We start from the raw sequence: 26,236 nt of genomic DNA, 5'->3' as shown, positions 1-26,236 counted from the left end.
TTTGATGCAAAATCTTTGAAATCCATGCATATGAGGGATCTTCAAAAAGTTCATGGGAAAAAGTATGCATGGATTTTAAAAAGTTTTTGTACCAAAATAAACACCTTATTATTCTATTTTTCTGCAAATTTTTTGAAGTTTATCTGAAGAGTATTTGTTATCTCTGTGAACTGTACCATGGGTCTGTTTGTTTTTTGTTACTATTTAGCTTAAGAGACATCCAAGTTTATTTGTGGATATTTTTAGATCAAAGTGTTGTTGTTTTTCATTTATTTGGTTTTCATTTATTGTACCCTATGTGACATACTTCACCTCAGGAAGGAATACAATTAAGAGAGCAAGAAAAGGGTTTGGAGCAGCTAAAATTCTACTAATTGGGATTGGAGATAGTGTGTGACTCACCCTAGTGGCCAGGATGTGAGCTTCCTAAAGCATGTGTTAGAATTTCTTATGATAACATGAAATATTTTTTTTTAATTTTTAATTTTATCTCTCTTACCAATTAGTAATTACATAATATGCACTATTCCGCAAATGAGTATTTTACAACATTTTTAAAAATATTTTATTTATTTGAGAGGTAGAGTTACAGACACAGAGAGAGAGAGAGACAGAAAGGTCTTCTTTCCACTGGTTCACTCCCTAAATGGCCACAATGGCTGGAGCTGAGCCGATCCAAAACCAGGAGTCAGGAGCTTCTTCCGGGTCTCCCACGTGGGTGTAAGGGGCCCAAGCACTTGGGCCATCTGCTACTGTTTTCCCAGACCACAGCAGAGAGCTGGATTGGAAAAGGAGCAGCCAGGACTTGAACCAGTGCCCATATAGGATGCAATTCATTTTCAGAAAATCTGTGGGAGAAAAATTTTATTCTAGTCAGTGTCATTCTCTGAAAAGAATAAAAGAATCCTTTGATAACAGCATTCTTTGTTCAGTTTCCTCAAGAAAATGTTCTGCCCTTTGGGGATTTAGAGGTGTTCCCAAAGTCAAAGCTAGTGTTATTTGTTAGGGGAGTGTCTATGAAGATTAAAAGAAATGATCGGAAGCTTCTCAAATAATTAAAACATTTTAGTCAATTCTTCTGCCCAAGACTCTTAATTCTGAAGTCAAATGTGTGGGTTATTTTTACAGTTTACTTACTTATTTTTAAAGATTTATTTTTATTTATTTGAAATGCAGAGTTACAAGTAGAGCAAAGGGGAGACAGATAGGAGGGGGCAGATCTTCCATCTGCTGGTTTACTCCCCAAATGGCCACAACAGCCAGGGCTGGGCCAGGCTGAAGCCAAGAGCCAGGAACTTCCTCCGGGTCTCCCACATGAGTGCAGAGGCCCACAGACTTATATTATCTTCCCAGGCACATAAGCAGGGAGCAAAATCAGAAGTAGAACAGCCAGGACTCAGACCAGTGCCCCTTTGGGATGCTGATATCACAGGCGGCAGCTTAACCAACTATGCCACGATGCTGGCCCCTTTTGCACAATTTAAAAATGTTTGTATGAGAAACACAAGTAGTTTATCAAAACTAATCCCCCGCAGCTTTCTTTTTTTTAAGATTTATTTATTTATTTATGTGAAAGAGTTACAGAGGGAGAGGGAAAGGGAGGGAGAGAGGGAGGGAGAGAGGAAGGGAGAGAGGGAGGGAGGGAGGGAGGGAGGAAGGTCCTCCATCCTGGTTCACTCCCCAGATGGCCGCAACAGCAGGAGCGGAGCTGAGCTGACCCAAAGCCAGGAGCTTCTTCCTGGTCTCCCATGTGGGTGCAGGGGCCCAACCCCTTGGGCCATCTTCTACTGCTTTCTCAGGCCATATCAGAGAGCTGGACAAGAAGTGGAGCAGCCAGGTCTCAAACCGGTGCCCATATGGGATGCTGGCACTTTGGGCCAGGGCATTAACCCACTGCACCAAAGCGCTGGCCCCCCACAACTTTCTATTTAGCTAATTGTGTGTGTGTGTGTGTGTGTGTGTATTATAACCCCTTGCTTGAACATATTATTTATAAAGTGTTTGCTCATTTTTCTGTGAAAGGGTAAAACTAATCTTAACTATGAAGAGGAAAAATCTCCCAATTCTTCCAAAGAATTTCTGCCATCTTTTCTCAAATGAGTACTCTTTACTAAAAGGTGTCTTAATCCATTTTGTTGCTGTAAGTGAATACCAGAGGCTGGGTAATTTACCTCTTGATTCTGGAAGGTGCACAGTATAAGACAGGCATCTGGCTGAGGACATCACACAGTGAGACAGAACAAACTTTCTGGCTTGGGTTTCTCTTCCTCTTCTTATAAACCCACCGTTGTGTCATGGGAGCCTCACTTGCAGGACCTCATCAATTCCTGATTACCTCCTACAATCCCCAGTCCCGAATACAATTCATATATGACTTTGGGGATTAAGTTTCCAATACATGATATTGGGGAGCCATATTCAAGCCGTAGCAGATGGAAAAACATCACATGCGGATGGCAGGATTGATACCTTCAAATACACAGAGATTCTGATTGAGACTTTTTCAGGAAGATGAAGCATGGGAGCATTAGGCAAATTCTTGTGGGAGGAAATAATACTAGCCCCCGAGGAAACAGGTTCAGAAGAGACAGAAGTGCACCGCCCTGGGGGAGTTTGTCACTGTAGTAGCTTTCTATTTAATACTATGCTTACAGTGTCTCCTGAGATCCTCACAGCTGTCTTGAGAATGAGAAATTATTCTGGAGTGCGTGTTTGGCTCAGTGGCCAACTGAGTGTGTGGTGCACCTGCATGCCTTATCAGAGTGCCTGGGTACCAACTACTCCATTTCCAGTGCAGCTTCCTGCTACGATGCATCCTTGGAGGCAGCAAATGATGGGTCATCACTTGGGTCCCTGCTACCCATGAGGAAGACTTGGGTGGAGTTCTAGTCTCCTGGTTTCAGCCTGGCTATTGCAGGCTTTTGGAGGAGTGAACCACTGTATGTAAGATCTGTCTATCAATCTGCATTCAAATAAAAACATTTTTTTAATTATTTTATAACTGGGTCAGTGACATTTAGAAGCATCAAGTAACTTGCTAAAATCCGACGAGAAAGGGTGCTAGAATTGAATCGCAGGAACTGAGACTACGAGTATGAAAGACGAGCTTCTAGTTTACAGTTTGGCTTGGATCAGCCATACTTAAACATCCTACACAAAACATTATTAGATTTTTCCATGATAATGCATATCACTGTTCTGCCTCAGGACACTGGGATAGTGTAGGATAACAGTGAGGCAACTAAGCCACTTCCTCAGTAGCCCAGCCTGGGACAAGTCACTGGCATTTCTGCTTCTCTATTTCCTTCTCTGTAATTGTAAATGATAACACCTTCTCCATCCATTTCATTGGAAAGGTCACTTGCCTAGTATGCGAATGAATTTTATTCTAAATATAAAGCTTTTTCTAATGTAATTTAGATCCATTATTACTCTTTCAACCTTCCATTCACATGGCAGATAGAAAAGATGATCTTGAATCTATAATCAAACCAACATATTTTAGTACTCTCTATAAATTTCCTAAAACTCAGTTAATCAAAATTTGAATGTCAATCAATGAATTGTTGAAAGATCACTGTATAGATGGAATACTTCTTCTAGATGTGTATATCCACTCTTGAAGAGATATAAAAATGAGTCCCAATTAGGTAATAAAAATGACTGGGTCTAAGGATTTTTTTTCCCCTCTTTCTTCCTTGTTAAGGATCAGGGGCTTGTTCATCCATGATCTGTGCTATTGCATTTTATTAGTTGTGATGTTCTAAGTCTCAACTACTATCCCTCACACGCTAATAAAATTTCTTTGTTCAAAAAAGCCTTCCGGTTATCTGAGTAGCATAAGCAATGGAAAATGGTGGCCTTGTGTTTTATATAATGAGACCTGGAAAGCCTCAAGACTTGGAATGCCTTAGTTTATTTCAGAGTATTCTGTGTTGTAGTTTCTTTAGAAAAGAGGAAAGCAGCTGTAAATGAGGCAGAGCAGAAGGAAAGCAGGAGAATTTAACTAATGAGCCATTAAAGGAAGCGTGTATTAGCCCACCCATTTGACATTAACTTTACTTCTCATTCATCATTACCGTAAAAAGTGTTTATTAAAACCACATTAATTTTAAAGTGTATTATGTCTTTCACAGGCAGGGCTTTTGGTTTTCTTTCATTTTTTTCTCGTATTGTTTTTGTGCATTGTTATTGCAGTATGAGAAGTGAGCAGTGGGTTTAACTGTGTCACATTTCAGTGCATAGCAATTTATGTTGAAAACAGAAATTCAATGAATTCGTAGCATGGAGCAGCAGCTCCCTCTACTGTTACTGCTGGAAAAGCTTCATGCAAAGAATAACTGCCCTCTTAGAAGTTGTAGGCATGGAAATTGTCCAGTGTTTGAGACTTAATTGCGTATCAAAATGATAATAAAATTTATTTTTTAATTTTGTTGCATTTTCTGTTTATCTTGTAGTTTAAATACAAATACTATTTCAGCAACAGTTGTTTTCAGTGTCAACTTTATGAAAGTTCTTACTTAGCCTGTAGATCTCTAAAATACCTATTTAGGGGGCCTGTGTTTTGAGGTAGCAGATTAAGCTGCTACCTGCGATGCCTGTATCTCATATGGGCACCAATTCGAGTGCCAGCTGTTCCACTTCCAATCAAGCTCCCTGCTAATGCACCTGGGAAAGCAGTGGAGGATGACCCAAATCCTTGGGCTTCTGCATCCATCTGGGAAACCAGATGAAGCTCCTGGCTCTTAACTTCAGCCTGGCCCACCCCTGGCCATTGCAGCCATTTGAGAAATGAACCAGTGGATGGAAGATCTCCCCCCATACACACATCCCCCATAACTCTACTTTTCAAATAAATAAATCTTCAAAATAAAATACCCATTTAGGGTGGGTGTTTGGCCTGGTGGTTAAGACACTGGTTAGTCACTTGTGTCCCATATCATAGTCCCTGGAGCTGCATCCATGATGCCAGATTCTTGGTTCCTGATGCCAGATTCTTGCTATTAAAGATCCTGGGAAGGTATTGATGATGGTTCAAGGAATTGGGCCCATGCCACCCTGACCATCATGGACATCTGGCAAATAAACCAATGGGTGGGAGCTTCCCTTCCCCCCTCCCTCTCTCCGTCTCTCTCCCTCTCTCTCCCTCTCCCTCCCTCTCCCTCCCTCTCTCTCCCTCTCCCTCCCTCTCCTCTCTCTTCCCCTCCCTACCTCTGTCTCTCTCTTTCTCTCACACTCCCTCCCTCCCTCCCTCCTTCCCTCTCCAATAAATACAATTTTAAAAGTATATTTTAAAATACCCATATATTATAAAATACTAATAGAAGCTAAAGCATTAATTTCATAGGAGCTTACTCCAATAAAATTTGTGCTTCTTTTCTGAAACAGCAATCGGATCTAAAATACATAATATCATGGTTTTTACTATGTAATGTTATTTTCATTATAGCAGAATTTCTTTTACCTTTAACATGTCAATCATTGTACAGTCCTAAAAGTTATAATTGTATAGCCATTTATACCTTTAAAAGATTAAAGGTATAAAATTAAGTGCCTTTACAGTAGTCCCTGTCCCACTCCACATTTGCAGATTCTTGCTTTCTTCTGTTTCTGTTACCTGTGGTCAACTGAGGTTCAAAAATACAGAATGGAAAAGTCCAGATAAGCAATTTGTGAAGCTTAAAATTGCACACCATCCTGAGTGGCACAATGAACTCTCACACCATCCCCCAGCATCCCACCTGGACATGAGTCATCTCTTTATACAGCATATCTGTACTCTGTGCTACTGTCCCAGGATAGCACTAGGGCTTACATTTAAGTAACCCTTATTTTACATAATAATAGCTCCAAAGCACATGCTAAACAGAAACCGTAAAGTGCTTCCCTTAAAGCTAAAAGATTGAACTTCTCAACTTAATGAAAAAAGAAATCATATGTTGAAGTACCTAAGGTCTATGGTAAAACCAAATCCTCCATTTGTGAAAAAATAATTCTAACAGGTTTTGCTGTCTCACCTGAAACTGTGAAAGTTACAACCATGATGCATGGTAACTGCTTAATTAAGTGGAGAAGGCATTGAATTAAAGGACTCAGCACTCTCTCTGGTTTCAGGCATCCACTGGGAGTCTTAAAAGATATCCCCCACAAATAGGGGGGAAATTACTATAATTAACAAATATTTATTCATCATCTATATTTAAATCAGAATTACAAGCATAGGATATACAGTGACAAAACAACAAACTACAGACAAGGTCCCTACCTTTAATAACCTACACTATAATATGAGGAGTTAGCAATGGCTAATAAGCTATTAAATAAATAGACAAAACAGTTTAGTATAAGTTGCTGTAGGGGAAAAATGAGGTCATGTGATAATGATTTAGAACAAGAGGTGTTACTCTGGTTAAGGTGGTCCAAGCAGGTGTCCCTGGAAAGATGATCTGTCTTGAGAAGAAGCTGGCCATGGGAGAGACAGAGCAGAAACATTCCAATCAGCAAAATCAAGACACACAAAGGGCAAGTGATGAGAAGAAACTTGATATACTCAATAAATCTAAAGGAGCTAGGAGACGAATAGTGCCAGGAAGAGCTAGTGGAGAGCTAGTGGCTTTCTCACATAGCGTCATCCAAGAGTGGAAATAGGAGTAAAAGTGGCCATGAAAGCAATCAGCTGTCACATCTTCCTCTTAGAGTGTGTGTGTTTTCATTTGAGGCAGTTAGATTATTTTTTGATGAATTATTATTTCTATTAATTCAACTAAATTGTTCTAAAATGTCTAGCCCACATTCTTGGTGCTTCAGTAGACTTGCTTGCTGAAAGAAAACTGGTAGTTATAATTGTTGCCTAAATTGGTCTTGACTGAATCTACTGAGAGGCCAGCTACACATTGAATCAGGTGAACAGTTACAGCAATGAAAATATGTGCCCTCAAAATACCATAGAACTAATGCCTTCTTGCACTTGTACCATCCTGAGCTTGCCTAGCTCCCATCTCCAACTTTATGTTGTGCCCTGAGACCCTAAGATGCAAAGTCAATTTTCCTGCATATAGTAAGGTCTGCCTCTCAAACAAGTTGGTATCCCCGAACACATTTTGGGCTGCTGAATAAAGCAGATGACAAAAAATATCTGATTGAAACCATGGATTTCTTAAAACACCCTGCAAGTGACTATACTCAGTTGAAGGCACACCGTATCTCAACGGAAAACCAATTCATAGTCTCACTATCCCTTCTAGAAGCCTTCAGTTAATCAGGACTTTGTCATGTTTCTAGGTTTTCCTTTCAGTGAAGAACCTCAGTCTCATCTATTAATGACTAAAGGCCATGTTCTGTAATGATAGTATCTTTAGGTGAAATAAGCCAAACCATTTATTTGAGTCAATGGGAATAGTAATTTCATTTTTAATAAAGACAAGATGACATTCCTAGATTTAAAAATGTAGAGACAAAAGATGTACAAAGTGGAGATGTGGCTTGTTAATCATTTTTATTACCACTTGTCCCCCACTAGGGTTGTAGTCCCAGACAAAGCAGCTGTTGCCAACATTGCTAAAATTCTAGTGTCACCTTATGTGACCACAAAATACATAGACGTGCATTTGAAGCAGCTGAGGGTATCAGGTTGAGATTCCAAAAACTAGCCCTTGGATTTGATTTCCTAATTCTTTTTCTCTCGTTATGAATAGTAGTAATGGAATATAATTAGTCACTTTCTGGGTGCCTAAATCTTTTTACTAATTTTGGTTACATTGTCTTGGAAAAGGATTTTGTCTTTGGACACTGACTACTTTATCCATCTAGGATCATATTCTTGAAACCAACTACTGAGACTTCTAGACTGATTTATTATTTATGGCTATGATGAGACATAATATTTTAAATCTTTAATTTGTGGTCACCAAACTTATAATGGTTGGGCCCATGTGCAGATTCATCCTCATTTCCTCATATGAGGTAAACATTAAGGTTTGAGAAATCAAAGACTGATCAGATGTATTAGAACTTTAATATTTAGAAAGGCAGACTTGTTTCCTAAATAATCCTATAGTTTGCATATGATGATATCTAAAAGGATCTTGACACAATATTTAATTTTACTGTTGTATAACTTTGTGAGGTAGGCAAAAAAGATTGTCTTCGTTTTAACAGTAAGAAAGCTCTGGGGCCTGGCATATAGAAATTCAACTAAATCCTTATGGTCATTTTTGTTTGCCCAGTGATATCTAGAATAAAGGGAAAGACTGAAAGAAGTTATTGACTAGAGATGCAGCAAGTTTTTAAAAACAAAGAAATCTAGTAGAAAGTAAGATCCAGCAAGGCTTCAGGAATATCTGGAATGATTTTGTTAAATAGTAAAATAATTTGAGGCAAATGTTGAAAATAGTTAATATTCAACAATGGCGCATTGTGGATTCATGGGAATTTACCATATTCTTCTATAGCATACTTGAAATAGTTCAAATTAACTTTAAGAAACAAGAAGAGCATCCTATGGGATTAGTAGAGGTTAATGTCAATGATGACTTCTTTCCTGGCCATGATCACCAGTGTTTTTTCCTCTGCCTGAAATTCCTTTTATAATGGGGTTATGTGTTTTAGAACTAAACTTATTAAGTATTTTTTCCTAGAATTTCCCTGAGTTTACTTCTAGTAAACATGAGGTTCAGTTGAGTAAAGAATTGCTCACTAGAATGGCCTACAGAACAGAGAGAAGCATTGAAACCACACATTCAAGTTGAAAGTAGAGACAACCATCACCCTGAAATAAAACATACAGAATCTCCCCACCTACTCAAATTTTGTACATGCTCTTAGCTTGTATGTAACTTGTTATCATATAAGCCAGTGACATCAGCCCATTTATCTTAAGTCCCAGCCGTGTGCCTTAGAAAGCACATTTTCCCCTGCACTTTTAAAGACAGTGAACATGATCTCTTAATTACAGTAAAGGGAGTCTCAAAGCATTGCTAGGTGCTGGCTGCCTGTGCGCCTCTGAGGTGTGCATAAGCTGACTTTCCTCCTGGTTTGGGTAGTACATGCGGAGAATCCTAAGGTCAGACAAGGAGGTGGAGGCAAAGCTGTTCCCAGGGTATGGTTTTTCTTGGTGGTGATCTTTTGAGGACACCCCTGGATACAAATAACTTGTTTCACACATCCTCATCCTTCCTAGTTTTTGTGCCCCTGTGGCTTTTATCACCTTGCGCTGGGTCATTGATGTTGCTTCTGTGGGTGGCGAGGCACTCTAAAGATTCCTGCTGTTCCTTATACTGCAGGAAGCTGACAAATAATATTTTTCCTTTAGCAGACATACTGGGGAGAGACGAGTATGAAACATTTCATGGATGGATAAGCAGAAGGGCAGCATTAGGAGGGAGTGATATTTTTTCTAACCATCATGCCATGGAAATCAGAGTCCCACTCTTTCAATAATGCAGTGGATTTTTATCTGAGGAAATAAGAATCTTGAAAAATGATGTTTCTCTGCTTGGAAAATAAAGTGTTAAAAAACCAATGAGCTTCATAGCATAATTTAGAAAATCTGTTTTTATGAAATGGGTTAATTATACCCATTGAATGCATGCACTGTCACAGTCTTGTCCTCCTACTCTTGTTGCAAAATGACAAGTGAAACCAGGGACTGTGCAATTTTGGAAAACAATCGGGTCACATATTGAGTATTTTGCTTATTCATACAACCATAAACTGCCTGTGCTTGAGTTCCCTCAATTACACAGCTCAGTATGCAGGCCAGAAGCAGACAAACCCAGCGCAAGCGAGCACTTTCCTGGAATACACAGAGGAATGAGTTTGAAAAATGTCCAAAGTGGCAGATGTGAAAAATTCTCATTCAAGATCCGGAATCTGCCTTCACTGCAATCCTTCACCTGTTAATCACACTGCTTCTGAACTTCTGAACCAGGAATGCTGGTGATCGCCTAGACTGAGACACCTAGGAGCTATAGATCTTTTTAAGTATGGCTATGGGGAAGAAACTGGCTAAGACAAGAGAAGATCATGGATCACAGTGCTGCTCGGAATTTCCGATGATTCCCCCAGAAGGAGCACATGGCTGCTGGCTTCCAACCAAATTTCTATTTGCTTTTGAAGGGAAGTTCCCAAAAGGTGTCCTTGCTGACTGTGTAAGCCAGCATATTGTTGTGCCACTTGCATCCTTCAGATTCCCACAAAGCTGATATACACATCTCTTCTTCACAACGGAGTACAATGGCGCTGTTCTGGTTTTATTAGGATACTTCAATTCCTTTGTGTGTGACCACTTTCTCACAACTGTTCACTGCGATTGCGTGCTCATAGGAGTTGCAGCTCACCAAAATCATTTATCGCTTACGGGCAATATTCTCTAGGTTAGCTACTCTTTTATTCTCCTTCCTTGAGCATTTTTATTTTTCCTTTTGTTTTTCTTTATCCCTCATTTATTTGGTGTTACTGGATCCTCAACAGTTACTGAAGATGCTGAGTTTGCTGACTTCCTTTTCCTTCTCAGTCTGTTCACATGTTTCTCTCCTTTTCTCGCTAATCCAAGTCCCTGTGATTTTATTATTTCTCTGCATCTCCAGTAGTTCCTTTCCTGATGCTCACCATCCTCCCATTCTGGTCACTTGGCTCTTGATCTTTCGTATCACCCAAGTCTTTGAAAGTACACACCTGCACAATGTCTCCGAGTTCCCTCTCATGGCCTATATTGATTGTGTACTTCATTAAGGGATCCTGTGATCTTTTACCACAGTATGCTCTTCCTGATTATTTTAAATAACGTTAAGATGACTGATATTTTATTTTACTGTCATCTCTCTCACTGTGAGACTGTTGAAAGCAGAATTAAAAGATCAAGGCCACGGAGTCTGGTAGGCCTGGTTGAAACCTACCTCTTGTCTACTAGGTGTATGACCTTGAGTAAGATATTTTGTGTTTTGTTATATGTAAAATAAGGAAAACTGCTCTTTGCTGGATTGTTATAAGAGGTAAGCGCACCAATATTTATACCTGTGCCATGGTTCAAGTATATTTCTGTTCCTAAAATTCAGGTACTGCCAAGGTGAGAGTATTAACAGGTCTGGCTCTTAAGAGGTTATTAAGCCACAAGGGCTGCTCCTGTATTAAAGGAATTAATGCCCTTATAAAAGGGGCTTCACAAAGTTTAGCTAACTTTCTAGCTTGCTCTTCTGCCATCTGCCATGTGAAGACACAGCAAGCAGATCCTAACCAAAACAAATGCCAGAATCTTGATCTTGGACCTCCCAGACAGTGAGATGAATGACAAAATAAGTTTCTACTTTTGTAATAAATTACCCAGACTGGGGTGTGCAGTTATAGCAGCATGAATGGACTAAGACAATTTGCCACCCAATGGTTACTTTCAAAAGGTAATTATTGTTATTAATATTATTATTACTACATTTTAGCATTCCTTGCCATCTTCTCATTGCTTTGTTTGTCTTTCCAAAGAGTTAGCCCAGGGATTACTATTTCCAAGGCAAAAGTGTTCAAACTTTTCTTAATTCTTTCATTATCATGTGCATGTAACTTCTTCTATCTGCTTTTTTCCCCTCCTTTCTATTTTCCTCTAGTCAAGTCTTTATAAAGAAATGTCAGCCATCTAAGAATGGTGGCCTTTAAACATCCACATTGATGCTATAATCACTCAGAAAAACTCATCAGACTCAATAGTCAATGTAAATGAAAATATCTGTTTAGGGGCCGGCGCCTAGGCTCACTTGGCTAATCCTCCGCCTGTGGCGCCAGCACTCCAGATTCTAGTCCTGGCTGTTCCTCTTCCAGTCCAGCTCTCTGCTGTGGCCCGGGAAGGCAGTGGAGGATGGCCCAGGTGCTTGGGCCCTGTACCCACATGGGAGACCAAAAGGAAGCACCTGGCTCCTGGCTTCAGATCGGCATAGTTCCTACCTTAGCAGCCATCTGGGGGGTGAACCAATGGAGGGAAGACCTTTCTCTCTGTTTCTCTCTCTCACTGTCTAACTCTATCTGTCAAATAAATAAATAAAATAAAAAATAACTGTTTAAGAACATTGGGGCTGGCATTGTGGTGTAGCGGATTGAGCTGCTTGCCTACAACATTGGCATCCCATATCAGTACTGTTTCAAATCACAGCTGCTCCATTTCTGATCCAGCTGCCTGATAATGTGCCTAAGATGGCAGCGGAAGGTAACACAAGTGTCTGGGTTCCTGCCTCTGGTGTGGGAAATCCAGGTGGAGTTCCAGGCTCCTGACTTCAGCCTGGCCCAGCCCCAGCCATTGTGGCCATTTGGGGAGTAAACCAGCAAATGGAAGAGATCTCTCTCTCAATTTCTCTCTCTCTCTCTCTTTCTCTCCCTCCCTCACCCTTCTCTCTGACTCTCCCTTTTTAAGTAAATAAATCTTAAAAAAAAAAAAAAAAAATGACAGTACTTCAGATTTTATGACTGTGTCTTCTAATTAGCATGGAGACCTGAGTTCTCCATGAGCATTTTTCCATTTTAGTCCCCACCTCTTAAAATTGAAGTTAACTTTAAGGCTTGACTAAAAAGAAGTAACTGCATTTCTCAGAGCCTCATGCCAGAAAAGCAAGCACCCTTACCCTGATGGTGATGTAGGGAGAGAAGGTTTGGAGTCTTCTATCCCATTTCCTGAACCCTTCTCCTGTTTTGGGGCTGTCTTCTCCCATCGCTACTTCCAATGTGCCCCTTCTTTTACTCTCTTTTTCTGTCCCATTCAACTTCTCAGGAAATTATGGATGAACAATCTAATACATTAGATAGGAATGACTTTGGGACTTGGTTCTACACATTGTTCATTATATGATTTTGGGGCAAATCTCTTGGTTATTTGCATCTATCAGGTGAAAAATTTAATAGTACCCATCTCATTCAAATAAGATAATGTGTTTTGCAATCACATTACCCTGCCGTCTCTGAAAATAATTCTAGAATTTCTTGAACTGTGTAAATATGAAGCATTCATATTACATCTTTCAAGAGAGTGTGCATTTGGCCTAGTTAAAAAAAAAAGCCATCAAATAAATAAATAAGTCTTTCTTTAAAAAGTTTTGGACATAAAATAGAGCCTGTGAGAGATATTTTTGAGGAAAATGAGCTCCTTCCAGGAAGCTAAAATTTCACTCGGTATGTACTATCTGGCCCATGTTCACTGTTCTGGTAGCTTGTAATCCCAAACATGAGAGCTTGAGGTTTCTGTATTGAAATTCGAAAGTAATGTAGACACTCACTGAATCATCTCCTGGATTCCAGACACATGTTTTACAGTTTTTAGAGTTTCTAGGAATTTGAACTGGGAAGAGGAAGTATTGGCATCTCCTCAGACACTAAAATGTTATAGCAGAATGGTTCCAAGAAAAATAATGTTATAAAATTATGGCTGTTTAACTTATATAATTAAATCCCAGAGACACTAAAAATTCATTTATGTCAAATATTAAGACAAATAAAGTATCTGTGGTTTTTTTTAAGGAAATAAAATGATTTCTCAAATATTTTCTGTCTAAAGAACATTATTGATTCTTTTTTCTGAGTTACAGTACAAGTTTATGTACTATAATTCTGGTCCAGAATCCATCCATGAACTCTTTCCTACTGATCTGGAGCTCCCTACAGCTTTGCATTCAATTAAGAAGTCAAATTCTTAGATTAATCTAAACCTGTTGGCCCTGTCCTCTGTGTATTTGGAAGCAGCAAGCCCTTTGCTCTGTTTGCTATTATTTATAACTGAAACCAAAAACAGCAAGCAAGAAATTGGCTTTCCCCAGGGAATTTTTCTTGTAGAAGCAATGAGTCCATTGCATTCAGCAAACGTTTGGTGGAGCCTGGCAGGGCCTGGGGGGAAGGGGGGGCGGGGCAGAGAGGGTAGGGCATAAATTGGGAAACTGCCTTGTACCAAGATCTATGTAAAGATGAATTTGAAAGGATTGAACCTTCTTGGCCTCAAGGAGTTTTCATTCTAACTGAGAATATAGATCCTAATACAAGCCACTATAACCAGTATAAATGTGCTTTTCTGAAGATATGTATGATATGTTATAAATGAAAACATGTATGAGAGAAAAATCTCATTTCAACATTAGTTTTTCCAACCATTATCATTGCTTCATCTCTTAATTCCAATGTCTGAGTTTAGACTTCCTAGTGCTTTATTTAAAACACCAAAGAAAAAATAATGACTGATATCTGCCTTTTCTACTAGCCATTAGCATATTGGAAATGTTCCCTGAAAATTAATCCAAATGACTTTCCAGAAACAAATTGTCTGTCTATTCTTAAACAAAGCTCTCTCTCTCTCTTTTTTTTTTTTTTTTTTTTTTTGCATGATTTGGAGGGAGTTGATTAGTAAAGCTTCTTTCACAGAGGTTTTTGATATTTCAAAGGTTGTTACTGAAGTTAATTAGAAACCCACAGGGCCAAAGGCAGTTGTGTGTAACCTGAAAATATGTGTTTGAGAATCCTGGGAGGGGACTGAAGTGCTGTGGTTCATGGAGATAAGTGGCATCCAGATGGCTCAAGGAGGCTCTGCCAGCGGAGTTACAAAAATCTAAAGGTGCTTTTAGAGAAAAGGGTAGAATGAAGAAAAAAAAAAAAAAGTCCAGGAGTGAGGATGAGAGAGTGTGCAAAGGAGTTGACTGAGCAGCCATGGAGAGCTCAACTCACAGTGCCTAGGGTTTGTTAAACCTCAAACAGAAGGCTCAAGCCATGATTTGCACATAGAGTTTATGATAAACAATGGTAAACAATGGGATTGTGCAAAAATGTTTCTTTGAGCAAGGTGAATTGACTGAAAAGTGAGAGTGCAGCTAAGATCAGCACAAAGGAAGCTCGGTTGTTTAATAGGAAGAACTCTTTCTGTGTTTTAGACTTGGGAATATGCAGCCAAAACCCAAATCTATTCAGGAAATGATAATGCAAACACTCAACATTTTTGCACTATACGTCTCATAACTAAGGTGGCAGACATCATGGTATTTCTCTGTTCTCTCCCCCATAGCAAGATTTTAACCAAAAATTTCTTAAATGCTACTGAAACTATTTATGAAAGTATGTACTTCCCAACTTGAAAATCACTTTATTCATTCACCAAAGCAAGAATGTTTTCTTGGAATAGGAAACACCATCAGGAGCTCTACAGGCTAGGTTTATAGACCTCTTAGAGTATTTTACATCAGTGCAGTTGGGTTCTGAACAGGTGTGTCTCCCTGGAGTTCATTATCATTTTAAAGCAGTTCTATAATTGTGTACTCATCACATTAACCTGAATATCCTGTGTCTTCCAATCTAAGTGGAGTGAAAAAGAGTGCCATAAAAGATAGGCATTGTGTAGCCATGATTTCTGTAGTTATGTTGTGAGTCATTGTTCTGAGCAAGGTATTTGGACAATTTTCCTTTCTGTAAACCTTCAACTGGTTTTCCTAATAAAGCTCCTAAGAGCATTAGCCAAGGCTGAAATGGCCTCTGTAGCTAAACTTTTTTTGTTGTTTGTTTTTTATTCACTAGACTTGGGTGATCTAAATGTCTCCTTGATAGGTCCTTATAAGCAGAAACCTTAGGGAAAGTAACCTCTCAAGTGCCCCAGAACATCTACTAACATATTGTGATGTCTGGAGACCTGTCACTCTCCACAAGTGCTTAAGTTCCTCAGAGTTAATTGACAGCCCTCAAGACTGATGGCTCTTACTAACCTTGGAAATAAATGACTCCTTGGATCTTCTACAGCTATGTTACATATCAGAACAGAAGATAGAAAAATAGCAAATTTCTTGATACTGTGACTGTCATAGAGCCACCAATTCCAAATCCCAGATCTGCATTGTTTTTCTAACTGTAAACAAAGAGTTTCTCTTGGCATTTATATGCAGTTTCTCTATGGCCACTGGTTCCTGTGTTGATGGAGGTTGTTTCTCTCTGACAGTTCTATAAAACGTGTCTTCAAACCGTACTTTATACTTTGTGTGTCTCTATGGGTACAAACTACTGAAATCTTTACTTAGTATAGAGTTGATCTTCTGTACATAAGGTCAATTAAAAACGAACCTTAATGAAGAATGGGATGGGAGAGGGAGTAGGAGGTGGGATGGGAGTCAGGGTGGGAGGGCAGGAATGGGGAGAAGAGTCACTATACTCCTAAAAGCAAAAGCTGTGCATATGAAATTTATATTCATTAAATAAAAACCTTAAAAAAAAACCCACAAAGTGGGTCATTGCTACACTGATTGCCATCAGTATAGCAGTAGACTTTCCAAAGACTCTAATCTAATAACTCCTTTCAGCCTCTACAAGGTTCCTTCAGTCTTCTGCACGAACTTGTGTAAAGTTTTGTTTGCAGGGTAGATTGTAAATCTGTTACATTAAGCTCAAAATTTATGTACTCAAAGTATCCCAGTTACTAAAACAGTAAGAAAGAAAATTTTCTCATAAACATTCATGATCAAATTAAGCAGTAGATGAGAACCTATTTTGGGCTCAATGCTGATCTTAAATATTGGCCTTGCCACATACCAGTGGTACATCTTGAACCCGTTAACATTTCAAACTCTTTCTCTTTGAAATAGAAGTGATGATTCTGCTTTCCTCAGTGTTGTAGGGATTAAATGATTTAATTCATATAAAACCCCTGTTAGATTGCATGGCAAACAGTAAACACTGTATAAATGTTTGCTGCTATTATTTGATTCCTCTGCTTTATTATAGACACTGTGTTATTAATTTGTGATCCCTAATAATTAATACTTTATTAACTAAAATGAGTGTGTGAAGGTAAATTTCCCCACCTCATCATTACTCTTAGATACAATTGGCCTTATCATTCATATCTGTGCATATATCCATATGCATTCCTGATGATGCTACTTCGTATGGTATCCAAAATTCCTCCTTATGATTTGTTTGCAGAAGTATCAGTATGTATGGAACCTCGTATCTCCTGAGTTTTATGAATGAGATCTTAACTTGCATCTTCTTGGCAAGAAACTTTTTACAACAGTCCCCAAATCAGTGATTAATTTGCTCATTGATTCATCTAACTGACCTAGAATACTTTACACAAAGCTGGCTGATGGAACAATAACATGAAAAATATATGATGCCGCTAGAATTCTTTTCTGACTTTACCTCTCTTTTGATTTCAACAAGGTAACAGCCTCGTTTGTCTTTCCAATCATAGTCAGCTCCATTACTCGTGAGGCTCATTATCTTCAAGAGCTATACCAACCTGCTTCCAAGCATCCATCACCATATCCTTGTGTCCTTTATGTTCAGTAGCACAATGCAAAGATTTCCTGTTAAAAGAAAGCTTTAGTTGCAAGCTGTTCATAACAAACACCCAGCACAAATGTTAACCAATGTTAATTTTTTTCTGTATGTCCAAGGTTTTACCTGTATTAGTGAATGCAGCCAGAAATTTTTCATTCAAATTTTGTTCACTGTTCAAAGCTTTCATTCTGTTTTTAAAAAATAATCTTTGTATAATGGCGCAGTTTGATCTGCTCAGTTTTCTTCTTCCTGTGTCTTGTCTTCCCAGGGGAAAGGTTAAGGACTTTGCCACTCTAATATTTTCTCTCCTCCTAGCTTTCAAGGTCTGAATGAAATACGTGATCTCTTTTATGAGATAGCTGAATCCATTTTGGCCTGAACTACTTGATCTAAAATAATGCTAAGCTTCATATTTGTCCATGGCTCTCTTCCCAAAATTTAATCCCTAAAAAAGTTGAAAAACTCTTTTCTTCCTCTCTTCATAGAATCTTTAGAGACAAACATGTCTTCTAACTACCCCATGCTCGGCACAGTGTTTATTGAATAGTTCCAGCCTAACTAAAAAAAAATCTACTTACATGTCTATCTACTTAAATGTCTTAAGTCTGAGGTTTTATAGCAAACATCTTTTTCTGATCCCAAAACCCATGTGCAGCCCATTTTCATACAATTCAAAAGAGGAAGGCAATAGAAAAAATATTTCCCAAGTTAATAACATGTGGAGGCACACATTTCTATAATACATTAATGAAGCTGTGTGAGAAGTGCCAAAAATAAACCAAAGCTATAACATCTTCCCTGAGAGAGTCCTAGGGGTGCAATTGCTGTTAATAAAGAACACGATGATGGTTGACCTTCTGATACACCATTACTTGTCCCACTTAGGAGTTCTCTGCATTCATGCAGAACTTAACCTAGAAACACCTTTAGGAACCTGATGATAAGTTAATGTCCATGCATTTGTAACTCTAGCTTAATTAAGATATTTGACCAAGGAGTTGTAAGATATATTATTTAAATACATATTATTTTGATAAATACTTACATGTTTGGTTTGTTTCTCATACAGGGACCTCCAGGATTGCAAGGAATACAACAGGCTTTTGATGAACATTATAACAAGGTATGGCTTATAAAAAAAAAAAACTTATATACTAGAGATTTTATGTGATAATATTTTTGGGGAAGGCCGGCGCCATGGTTCAATAGGCTAATCCTCCACCTTGCGGCGCCGGCACACCGGGTTCTAGTCCCGGTCGGGGCACCGGATTCTGTCCCGGTTGCCCCTCTTCCAGGCCAGCTCTCTGCTATGGCCAGGGAGTGCAGTGGAGGATGGCCCAGGTGCTTGGGCCCTGCACCCCGTGGGAGACCAGGAAAAGCACCTGGATCCTGGTTCCTGCCATCGGATCAGCGCGGTGCGCTGGCTGCAGCGGCGGCCATTGGAGGGTGAACCAACGGCAAAGGAAGACCTTTCTCTCTGTCTCTCTCTCTCACTGTCCACTCTGCCTGTCAAAAAAAAAAAAAAGTTTGTTAAATGATGAGCTAACTAATTCAAAATCCCAATCCTTTCTTCATCAGATTAAGGTTGACATAAATACCTAAATAACTAGTCATTGATAAATCAAAATAAAATTTATAGATGAAGTGTTATACTTTTTAATTTAAAATAGCAATCCTATCTTAAATTTTCTCCCTTATTTAGATCTTCCATGGAATATTATACTATGAAGAATGTATATTTTTCTAATTCTTTATTAAACAATTTAATAGCTCTACATCAGCTTTTAGAAACTTGGGACTTGGCACAAGTAAAAAGAACACTGAAGCATGTCTAAATTTAATCAATATGATAACATTTACTGTCAGAAAATAGGATTTATCATAAATGCTTTAAAATAATGAGAATAAGTTGGCTCTAATGCCACAGTGTCAGCTAGAAAAACTTAAAGAACACTATATTACTATCACCCTTGGTATAAAATTTACTAAGTTGCTACTCAGCTACTTAAATATTTGCTATCCCTAGCAAAACTTTTAAAGCTCATATCTTTACAGGTCTCACAAGGCACTTCTGTGTATAGTTTATTTTACCGATGAGTCAGTTTTCCCTTAAATGAAAATGTACGGAGCATTTATATTTTAGAGTCTGAAGTGAGAATGTACATTCTTTTTTTTTTTTTTTTTTTTTTTTTTTTGACAGAGAGAGACAGAGAGAAAGGTCTTCCTTTTTGCCGTTGGTTCACCCTCCAATGGCCGCCGCGGCTGGCACATCGCGCTGATCCGAAGCCAGGAGCCAGGTGCTTCTCCTGGTCTCCCATGGGGTGCAGGACCCAAGCACTTGGGCCATCCTCCACTGCACTCCCTGGCCACAGCAGAGAGCTGGCCTGGAAGAGGGGCAACCGGGACAGAATCCGGTGCCCCGACTGGGACTAGAACCCGGTGTGCCGGCGCCGCAAGGCGGAGGATTAGCCTGTTGAGCCACGGCACCAGCCGAGAATGTACATTCTTAAACTTTAGCATTTAGCAAAAGTGAAAGCTGACTGGAGCAGCCAAGTGGAGAGTCTTGGTACTAACAAACCAGTACTTTGAACCTAGCTACTAACTTACCAAAAAATAGCTCCCAATACCATTATTGCCATTACAGAATTGAAGTTCACACTATTTAGTACACATGTGCCCCCCACGGTGACTTAAGAGATGAAGCATAACTGGATAAGAAGAGAAACTATAGATTTTTTTCATAAGCAATGCACTAGAACCATTGGCATCTAAAGAACTTAGACCACCTCCTCTCACCCTCAACTTCACAGAGGGCCCTAAATTTGCCAAGATGAGCACAATGCATGCTGTCACTTGGCAGTGTCCCCACTACCCTTCTGTTTTTGGATTTCTATGTTGTTTCATTTTGCAACTTATTGCAAGCCTATTCAGCTGGCTGTAGCAAGCGAACACAGAGATTGGAAGGAGTGGGTGGAGGAGGGAGCAGTGGGTGAAACTTTCCTGGAGGTTAAATAACCAACCATGTATTGAGACCTATAAAGTGACACTCCAAGGTTAAAATAATCTTCCCTTTTAAATTGGCATTGATTTATGTAATATCTGCACTGGAGCCCCGGGGCCTCAGCGCCTCAGCTGGCAGCAGCTCCAGCGGTCACAGCCCAGATTCTGCTGCAGCAGCTTCCCAGGAGAGGGTGAGCAGCACGGCACTCATGCAGCCGCTTCCCGTTCTAAAGCTAAAAGAGCTGTAGTTCAATGTCTCATCCCCAGAATCCTCAGTTGCCTGTTGATCTTTTCCCCTACAATGTTCCTGTGCCATTGGGATGGAGTTCGACATAAGACACCCTCTTCCCTCCTAGCACACATGAAAAAGGGAAAAGGAAAGCCAAAAATGAAGTGAGATATGGAGAGACAGACCAAGGAGAGAGGTTGGGAAGATTATACGTGCATAAATATGTTTATGTGTGCTTTGCATGGCCACTTAGGGCTGCAAGGAATAAAGGTGGAAGATTTCTCTCTCCACCACAGCACAGCGTGCAAAACAGCTGCTCCCATTCTGCAAAATTGTTTGCAAAGAAGCATCAGTGCTGAGCAGATTCTTTCTCATAAGAAAAATCAGCCCGTGATCCAGCCAACTGGTATTCATTGTCTTCAGCCCTAGGGATTTTAATAAAAATTTGATAGGGTCTGTCAACTAAAGCCATCAGCTCCAGAGGTCCTTACAACACCGCATGTGGCAAAAACAGTGTTATCTGTGGAGGCCAAGTACTGGTAGATTTTACATTTGATATTGTGTTAAAGATTTACATTGAAAATGCATAGTTGTGTTATCTTACATCACCACAAGGTCTCAGCTGGTGATTGATGCTGTGCCTGCCAGCAACCAATTCTAGTGTTCACTTCTCCAAATTGTTGATCCAAGAAACCCAATTTGCTAGCAAAATAATCTATTTTTTCTCTCGTGTGTCAAATCATAACTTCATTTTAATATCCACAGACTAGAAAGGACAAAATCTTTATCCCAATCAAATAATCAATGTCTTTGCAAGCAGTGAGTTAAGCCCAAAGATAGTATATAAAGCAGCTAAGAGGCCTTCCTTGCCGACATCATAGGCAACTCTTCCAGACCCAGAAGATTTAGAAATACACCTTAGGTCTTAACTTGCTGTCTGTCTCTCTCTCCCTCTCTCCCTTTCTCCCTCTCCCCCGGCCACTGTCTCCTCAATTCTCTCTTTCAATACTCTCTTTCTCTCTCCCCTTCTCTCTCTCCCAATATCTTTCTTCCCACATCCCCATCTCTCTCCCTTTCCACCCCTCTCCCCCCCCCTCCCCCTCTCTCTTTCCCTCTCTCTCCCCGTGCCCAGGGTCTACTGGTTTGGGGGGAACACTGTGGAATTAGGCACAGACACAAGAACTTTGGGTCCTGCTTTGATTATTGAGAGCTCCAACATTCATCTATGCCCTCCTCCCTTTTATGACCCACCATACTTGGGAGTTATAAAATGTTCTGCTGGCAACTGTGAGGTTGGACTTTGAATCAGCCTTGGATCTTTTTTCAACTGAGCACAGCCTTCTCAGCCACATAACACGTTTTAACTTTCTAGGGCTACCAGAACAAAATATCACACACTGAGTGGCCTAAAAACAAGTATCTGTTGTCTCATAATTCTGAAGGTTGGAAGACAGCAGGACCATGGTCTCTCTGAAAGTTCTAGAGAGGGATGGATTCCAGCCTCTCTTCTAGCTTCTGGGAGTTCCCTGGTCATGAACACAGGGCGTTATCCTTTTGTGCATTTGGATTAGGAGCCTACCCTACTTCCTCTATGGTCTCATCTTAATTCATTATATATGCAATGATTCTATTCCTGAGTAAGTCTACATTCCGCAGTACTAGCAGTTAGACTTCAACATTAAGGGTTGGGGAAGACAGAGTTCAACCCATACCTAGGTTGTTTTAACTTTATGTTCCCCCATACCTTGAATATTATGGCAAGTTCTCCAAGGGCTGAACTGGAGGATTTTCATTGACCTCACATCCTGGGAAGGAGTTCAAGTTCTTGGTTTTCTTTTATTCATTAAGCCATAGGAGATTGCTGATATTTCACTCGTGGGGTGGGAGGGTTCCAGAAATGGCCATCTCTTAGAGTTGAACCCACACATATTTAGACTGTTAGAGTAGCCTGAGTCTTCCCACTTGCCTGACCACAGGTTCAAAACTTCCATTCAGCATTTCCCAGAAGAAACAAAAGAAAAATGCTGACATCCCAGACTGCTTAAGATGAGCGGGAAGATTAGTGCCCCCCCCCCCAAAAACATACATGCCATGACCCTCACCACTTCACCACAGTAATTTTTAATCAAAACTGTACAATTTATTTATTTAGAAGAATTACAAGAATTCTTAACATGGCAACAGGATATGAATTAAACAAGTACAAATAGAAAAGCATCTGAAGCAAAGCCATAATTCCAGAATCGCATACTATGTCTCTTATTATTTCTGCAAAGCCAGTAGTTATCTAGTGCCATTAGCTTAGGGAAACTGGAGGAGGGAATCTCATGTGTCAGTGAACAAATGCTACTAAAGTTCAACTTTGAATCTGCCTCAGGTATTGATAACTCAGGAGTGCAGACATCACCAGAGGCCCCTGAGGGCCTTAATTAGATAGATTTCCTGGCAGAACCATCAAGTGAAGCAAACAAAGGTGTTCTAATAGACAGTATAGGGCCCTGTTGCTTTTCTGGGTGTGAGAGCTACCAGAAAATCAACAATTAGGTACATTGATAGAAAAGTATGGTTCAGTGTTGCAGAGGCATTTCTTCATCCTAACTGCAACATCTCTGATGCCCTCTAGGTGGTTGGGGGTAAGGTGGGCTGCACTGGGGTATGCACTTACTGGAAGCATTTTGCATACTTTTCTTCTGTGCAATGAACTGGTAGGGGCCTTCCAAGCCAAAGACCATCTCTGTGCAGTTCATATCTTAGACAAAGGTATGTTCAAGTTTCTGCAAAAATGCCCTAACATGAATACAGCTGAGGAGAGATGTTGATGTTTTGTGCTTATTGACTGATACCATGACCGAATGACTGGTATTTTCAGGAAATGTCTAAAATTTTTGTTTCTGTGGAGTTTGCATTCAAGCAACTGATGACTGTTTATGTATGTGTGTATGTCTGTTAGAGATTTAAATGTGTGGTGATAATTTATAACTTAGGATTTTGAAATTTTTATCTTCAATTTAGAGATCTCAAAACAAAGAAGGAGACATGATACTATTTGTCACAACATCAATAATAATGTCAATTATCAATTACTTGTTTTTATTTGAGTAACACAGATAACATGATAACACTTAAAATATCAAACTATGGCAATGTGTTCTATGTATTTTGGTTGTTTAAAAATCTCTGTACTTTAAAGATTTCTACTAATGTGTATTTTTAATCTGAACAAACTTTAGTGAATAAAACCATATGCATTATAATTATTGGCTTATTTACTCAACAAATATTTACTGAATGCTTCCTATATGTTAGGTACTGTGCTAGGCATGGGAAATTCAATTCCAGGTTATTATGGAGCTAAAATTCTAGTGCAAGAGATGAAAAACATGGAAACAATCACAAAAAAAAAGAAAACTCTAGGAATAAAGAAGGGAAAAATGCAATGTGTAACGAGAAGATGCGACAGGGAAACCTATACGGGAGACCCAGAAGAAGCTCCCATGAGTGACTGTTTATACATGTGGCCTGGAGGGTGACTAGTTGCTGGCCAGACTAAAAGGTGGGGACCACAAGTGGTAATCTAATGACAAAGACAGGAAGGATATTGGCCCATTTGAGGATCAGACAGAAGATTGTTAATGCTGGAATATCTGTCAAAGCACGGTGGCCCAGAAGACTCTGGGTATGAAAGCCACCAGAAAATTAACAATAAGGTATATTGATAGAATGGGAAAAGGAGCCAAGGTCATGCCTTTAAGGTTTTGAAGGAAGAATGGTAGCCTGTCAGGCGTTGAAGGCAAGTCATAGAAATGGAAGAGATTTGAGGAGACAGAGTCAACCTTGATTCTGCACGAAGAAACAAAGATGAAGGTGTTAAGAATGACACCCAGAGTAAAGGAAAAGAGCTCTATGTAAGGGAGAGGATGAGTCCAGATTTTTTCTTTCCTTGATTTTTTTTTTCAATTGTAAAGTAAAATTACTGATCATCCTAATATGATAAATAGCACAGATATGTTAAGAAGTTATTATCATTCCTCTACTTCTAGACGAGCCAATGTTAATAGTGTGATGTGATTCTCTTTTTCTCTCATACATGAGTATGTTGTATATTCTAGGTTTAGATTTGAACTTGTTGAATATGAATTGATTCTAGAAGTTAACAACTGAATACATCAAGCAGAAAATTATACATATGGGATTAAAACTCAGAAGTGAAGTATTCACTGAGTAAACAAATTTGCTTTTGTCTAAATGATGCCTAAGCCATGGGAATAAGATAAGAGTGCTGGGAAAAAGCATCGAGTCACAAGAGAGGAGAACCTAGACAGAGATTCTGAGGAAGCCCAAACTTTGATAGATGGAGGAGGAATAATAGTGGCCATTGAGATAGGAAGAAAACTGTAGAGAGAGATATCATATAAGCCAAGAGAGGCAAGTGCAGCCAAGAGGTCAATTAATGAAGAATCTATTAGATGTGCAACAAAGAGATCATTAATAACATTAGAGAGCCATTGAAGTAGAGTGGTTGGGGCAAAAGCCAAATTGCTCTGAGCACGGGAGTAAATGGGAAATGAAAAAGTGATGTGGAAGCAAAAATTGTACCTCAGGAAGTTAAACAGGCAAGGAGGAGGTTATTCAAGACCATTGCAATAAGGGAGAGAAGCCAGACTCTAAACGCAACTCCAATGAAATGAAAGCTGGAGGATTTTTAAGTGCTGAAGTGAGAAAGAGGCCACAAGATAGTAGGCTCTTGTGTCCATGGATTCAACCAACCATGGATCAAAAATATTTTTTCTAAAACATGTGTCTGTACTGAACGTGCACACTTTTTTCTTGCCATTATTCCTTAAATAATACAGTTTGACAACTCTATATAACATTGTATTAGGATATAACAAAGGGTCTTCAAAGTTCATAAAAAATGAATATTGTAAAAGAAACTATACAGAAAGAAAGAGAGACAGAAAAAGTCTTCTGGCCGGCACCGCGGCTCACAAGGCTAATCCTCCGCCTTGTGGCACCGGCACACCGGGTTCTAGTCCCAGTCGGGGCACCGGATTCTGTCCCTGTTGCCCCTCTTCCAGGCCAGCTCTCTGCTGTGGCCCGGGAGTGCAGTGGAGGATGGCCCAAGTGCTTGGGTCCTGCACCCCATGGGAGACCAGGAAAAGCACCTGGCTCTGCCATCGGATCAGTGCGGTGCGCCAGCCGCAACACGCCGGCCGCGGCAGCCATTGGAGGGTGAACCAACAGCAAAAGGAAGACCTTTCTCTCTGTCTCTCTCTCTCACTGTCCACTCTGCCTGTCAAAAAAAAAAAAAAAAAAAAAACACGCCGGCCGCGGCGGCCATTGGAGGGTGAACCAACAGCAAAAGGAAGACCTTTCTCTCTGTCTCTCTCTCTCACTGTCCACTCTGCCTGTCAAAAAAAAGAAAAGAAAAAAAAAAGAAAAGAGAAAAAATTATAAAAAAAAAAAAGAAAGAAAGAAACTATACATGGATTTCATTTTTTGCACCAAAATAAACGTATCCCTGTATTCAAATTTTCCACAACCTTTTTGAGGACCTTTATATAGGTCATCTTAGAACTTAAAAATATATGGAAGGATGTGAGTGAGTTATGTGCAAATACTATACCATTTTATATAAGGGACTTGAGAGTGCACAGATTTTGGTGTCCATGAGGGATCCCTGGAACCAGTCCCCCATGGATACCAAGGAATGACTATTTGTATTTTTTA

At 39.6% G+C, this 26,236-nt stretch overlaps 1 protein-coding gene across 2 annotated transcripts in view; it reads left to right on the top strand.

The window, feature by feature from the left end:
- COL19A1 (collagen type XIX alpha 1 chain) overlaps positions 1-26,236 on the top strand; it is a 415,341-nt gene that overhangs the window by 266,136 nt on the left and 122,969 nt on the right. For both annotated transcript variants that reach the window (XM_051855527.2, XM_051855528.2), the window contains exon 18: positions 18,347-18,400. In XM_051855527.2, coding sequence (XP_051711487.1) covers positions 18,347-18,400 — 54 coding nt within the window. The remainder of the gene's footprint in view (positions 1-18,346; positions 18,401-26,236) is intronic.

This window comes from Oryctolagus cuniculus, chromosome 5 (assembly GCF_964237555.1).
Source record: "Oryctolagus cuniculus chromosome 5, mOryCun1.1, whole genome shotgun sequence".
Classification (NCBI taxonomy): Eukaryota; Metazoa; Chordata; class Mammalia; order Lagomorpha; family Leporidae; genus Oryctolagus; species Oryctolagus cuniculus.
The sequence above is the reverse complement of the archived record's forward strand: the minus strand, read 5'-3'. Positions and strand labels throughout refer to the sequence as shown.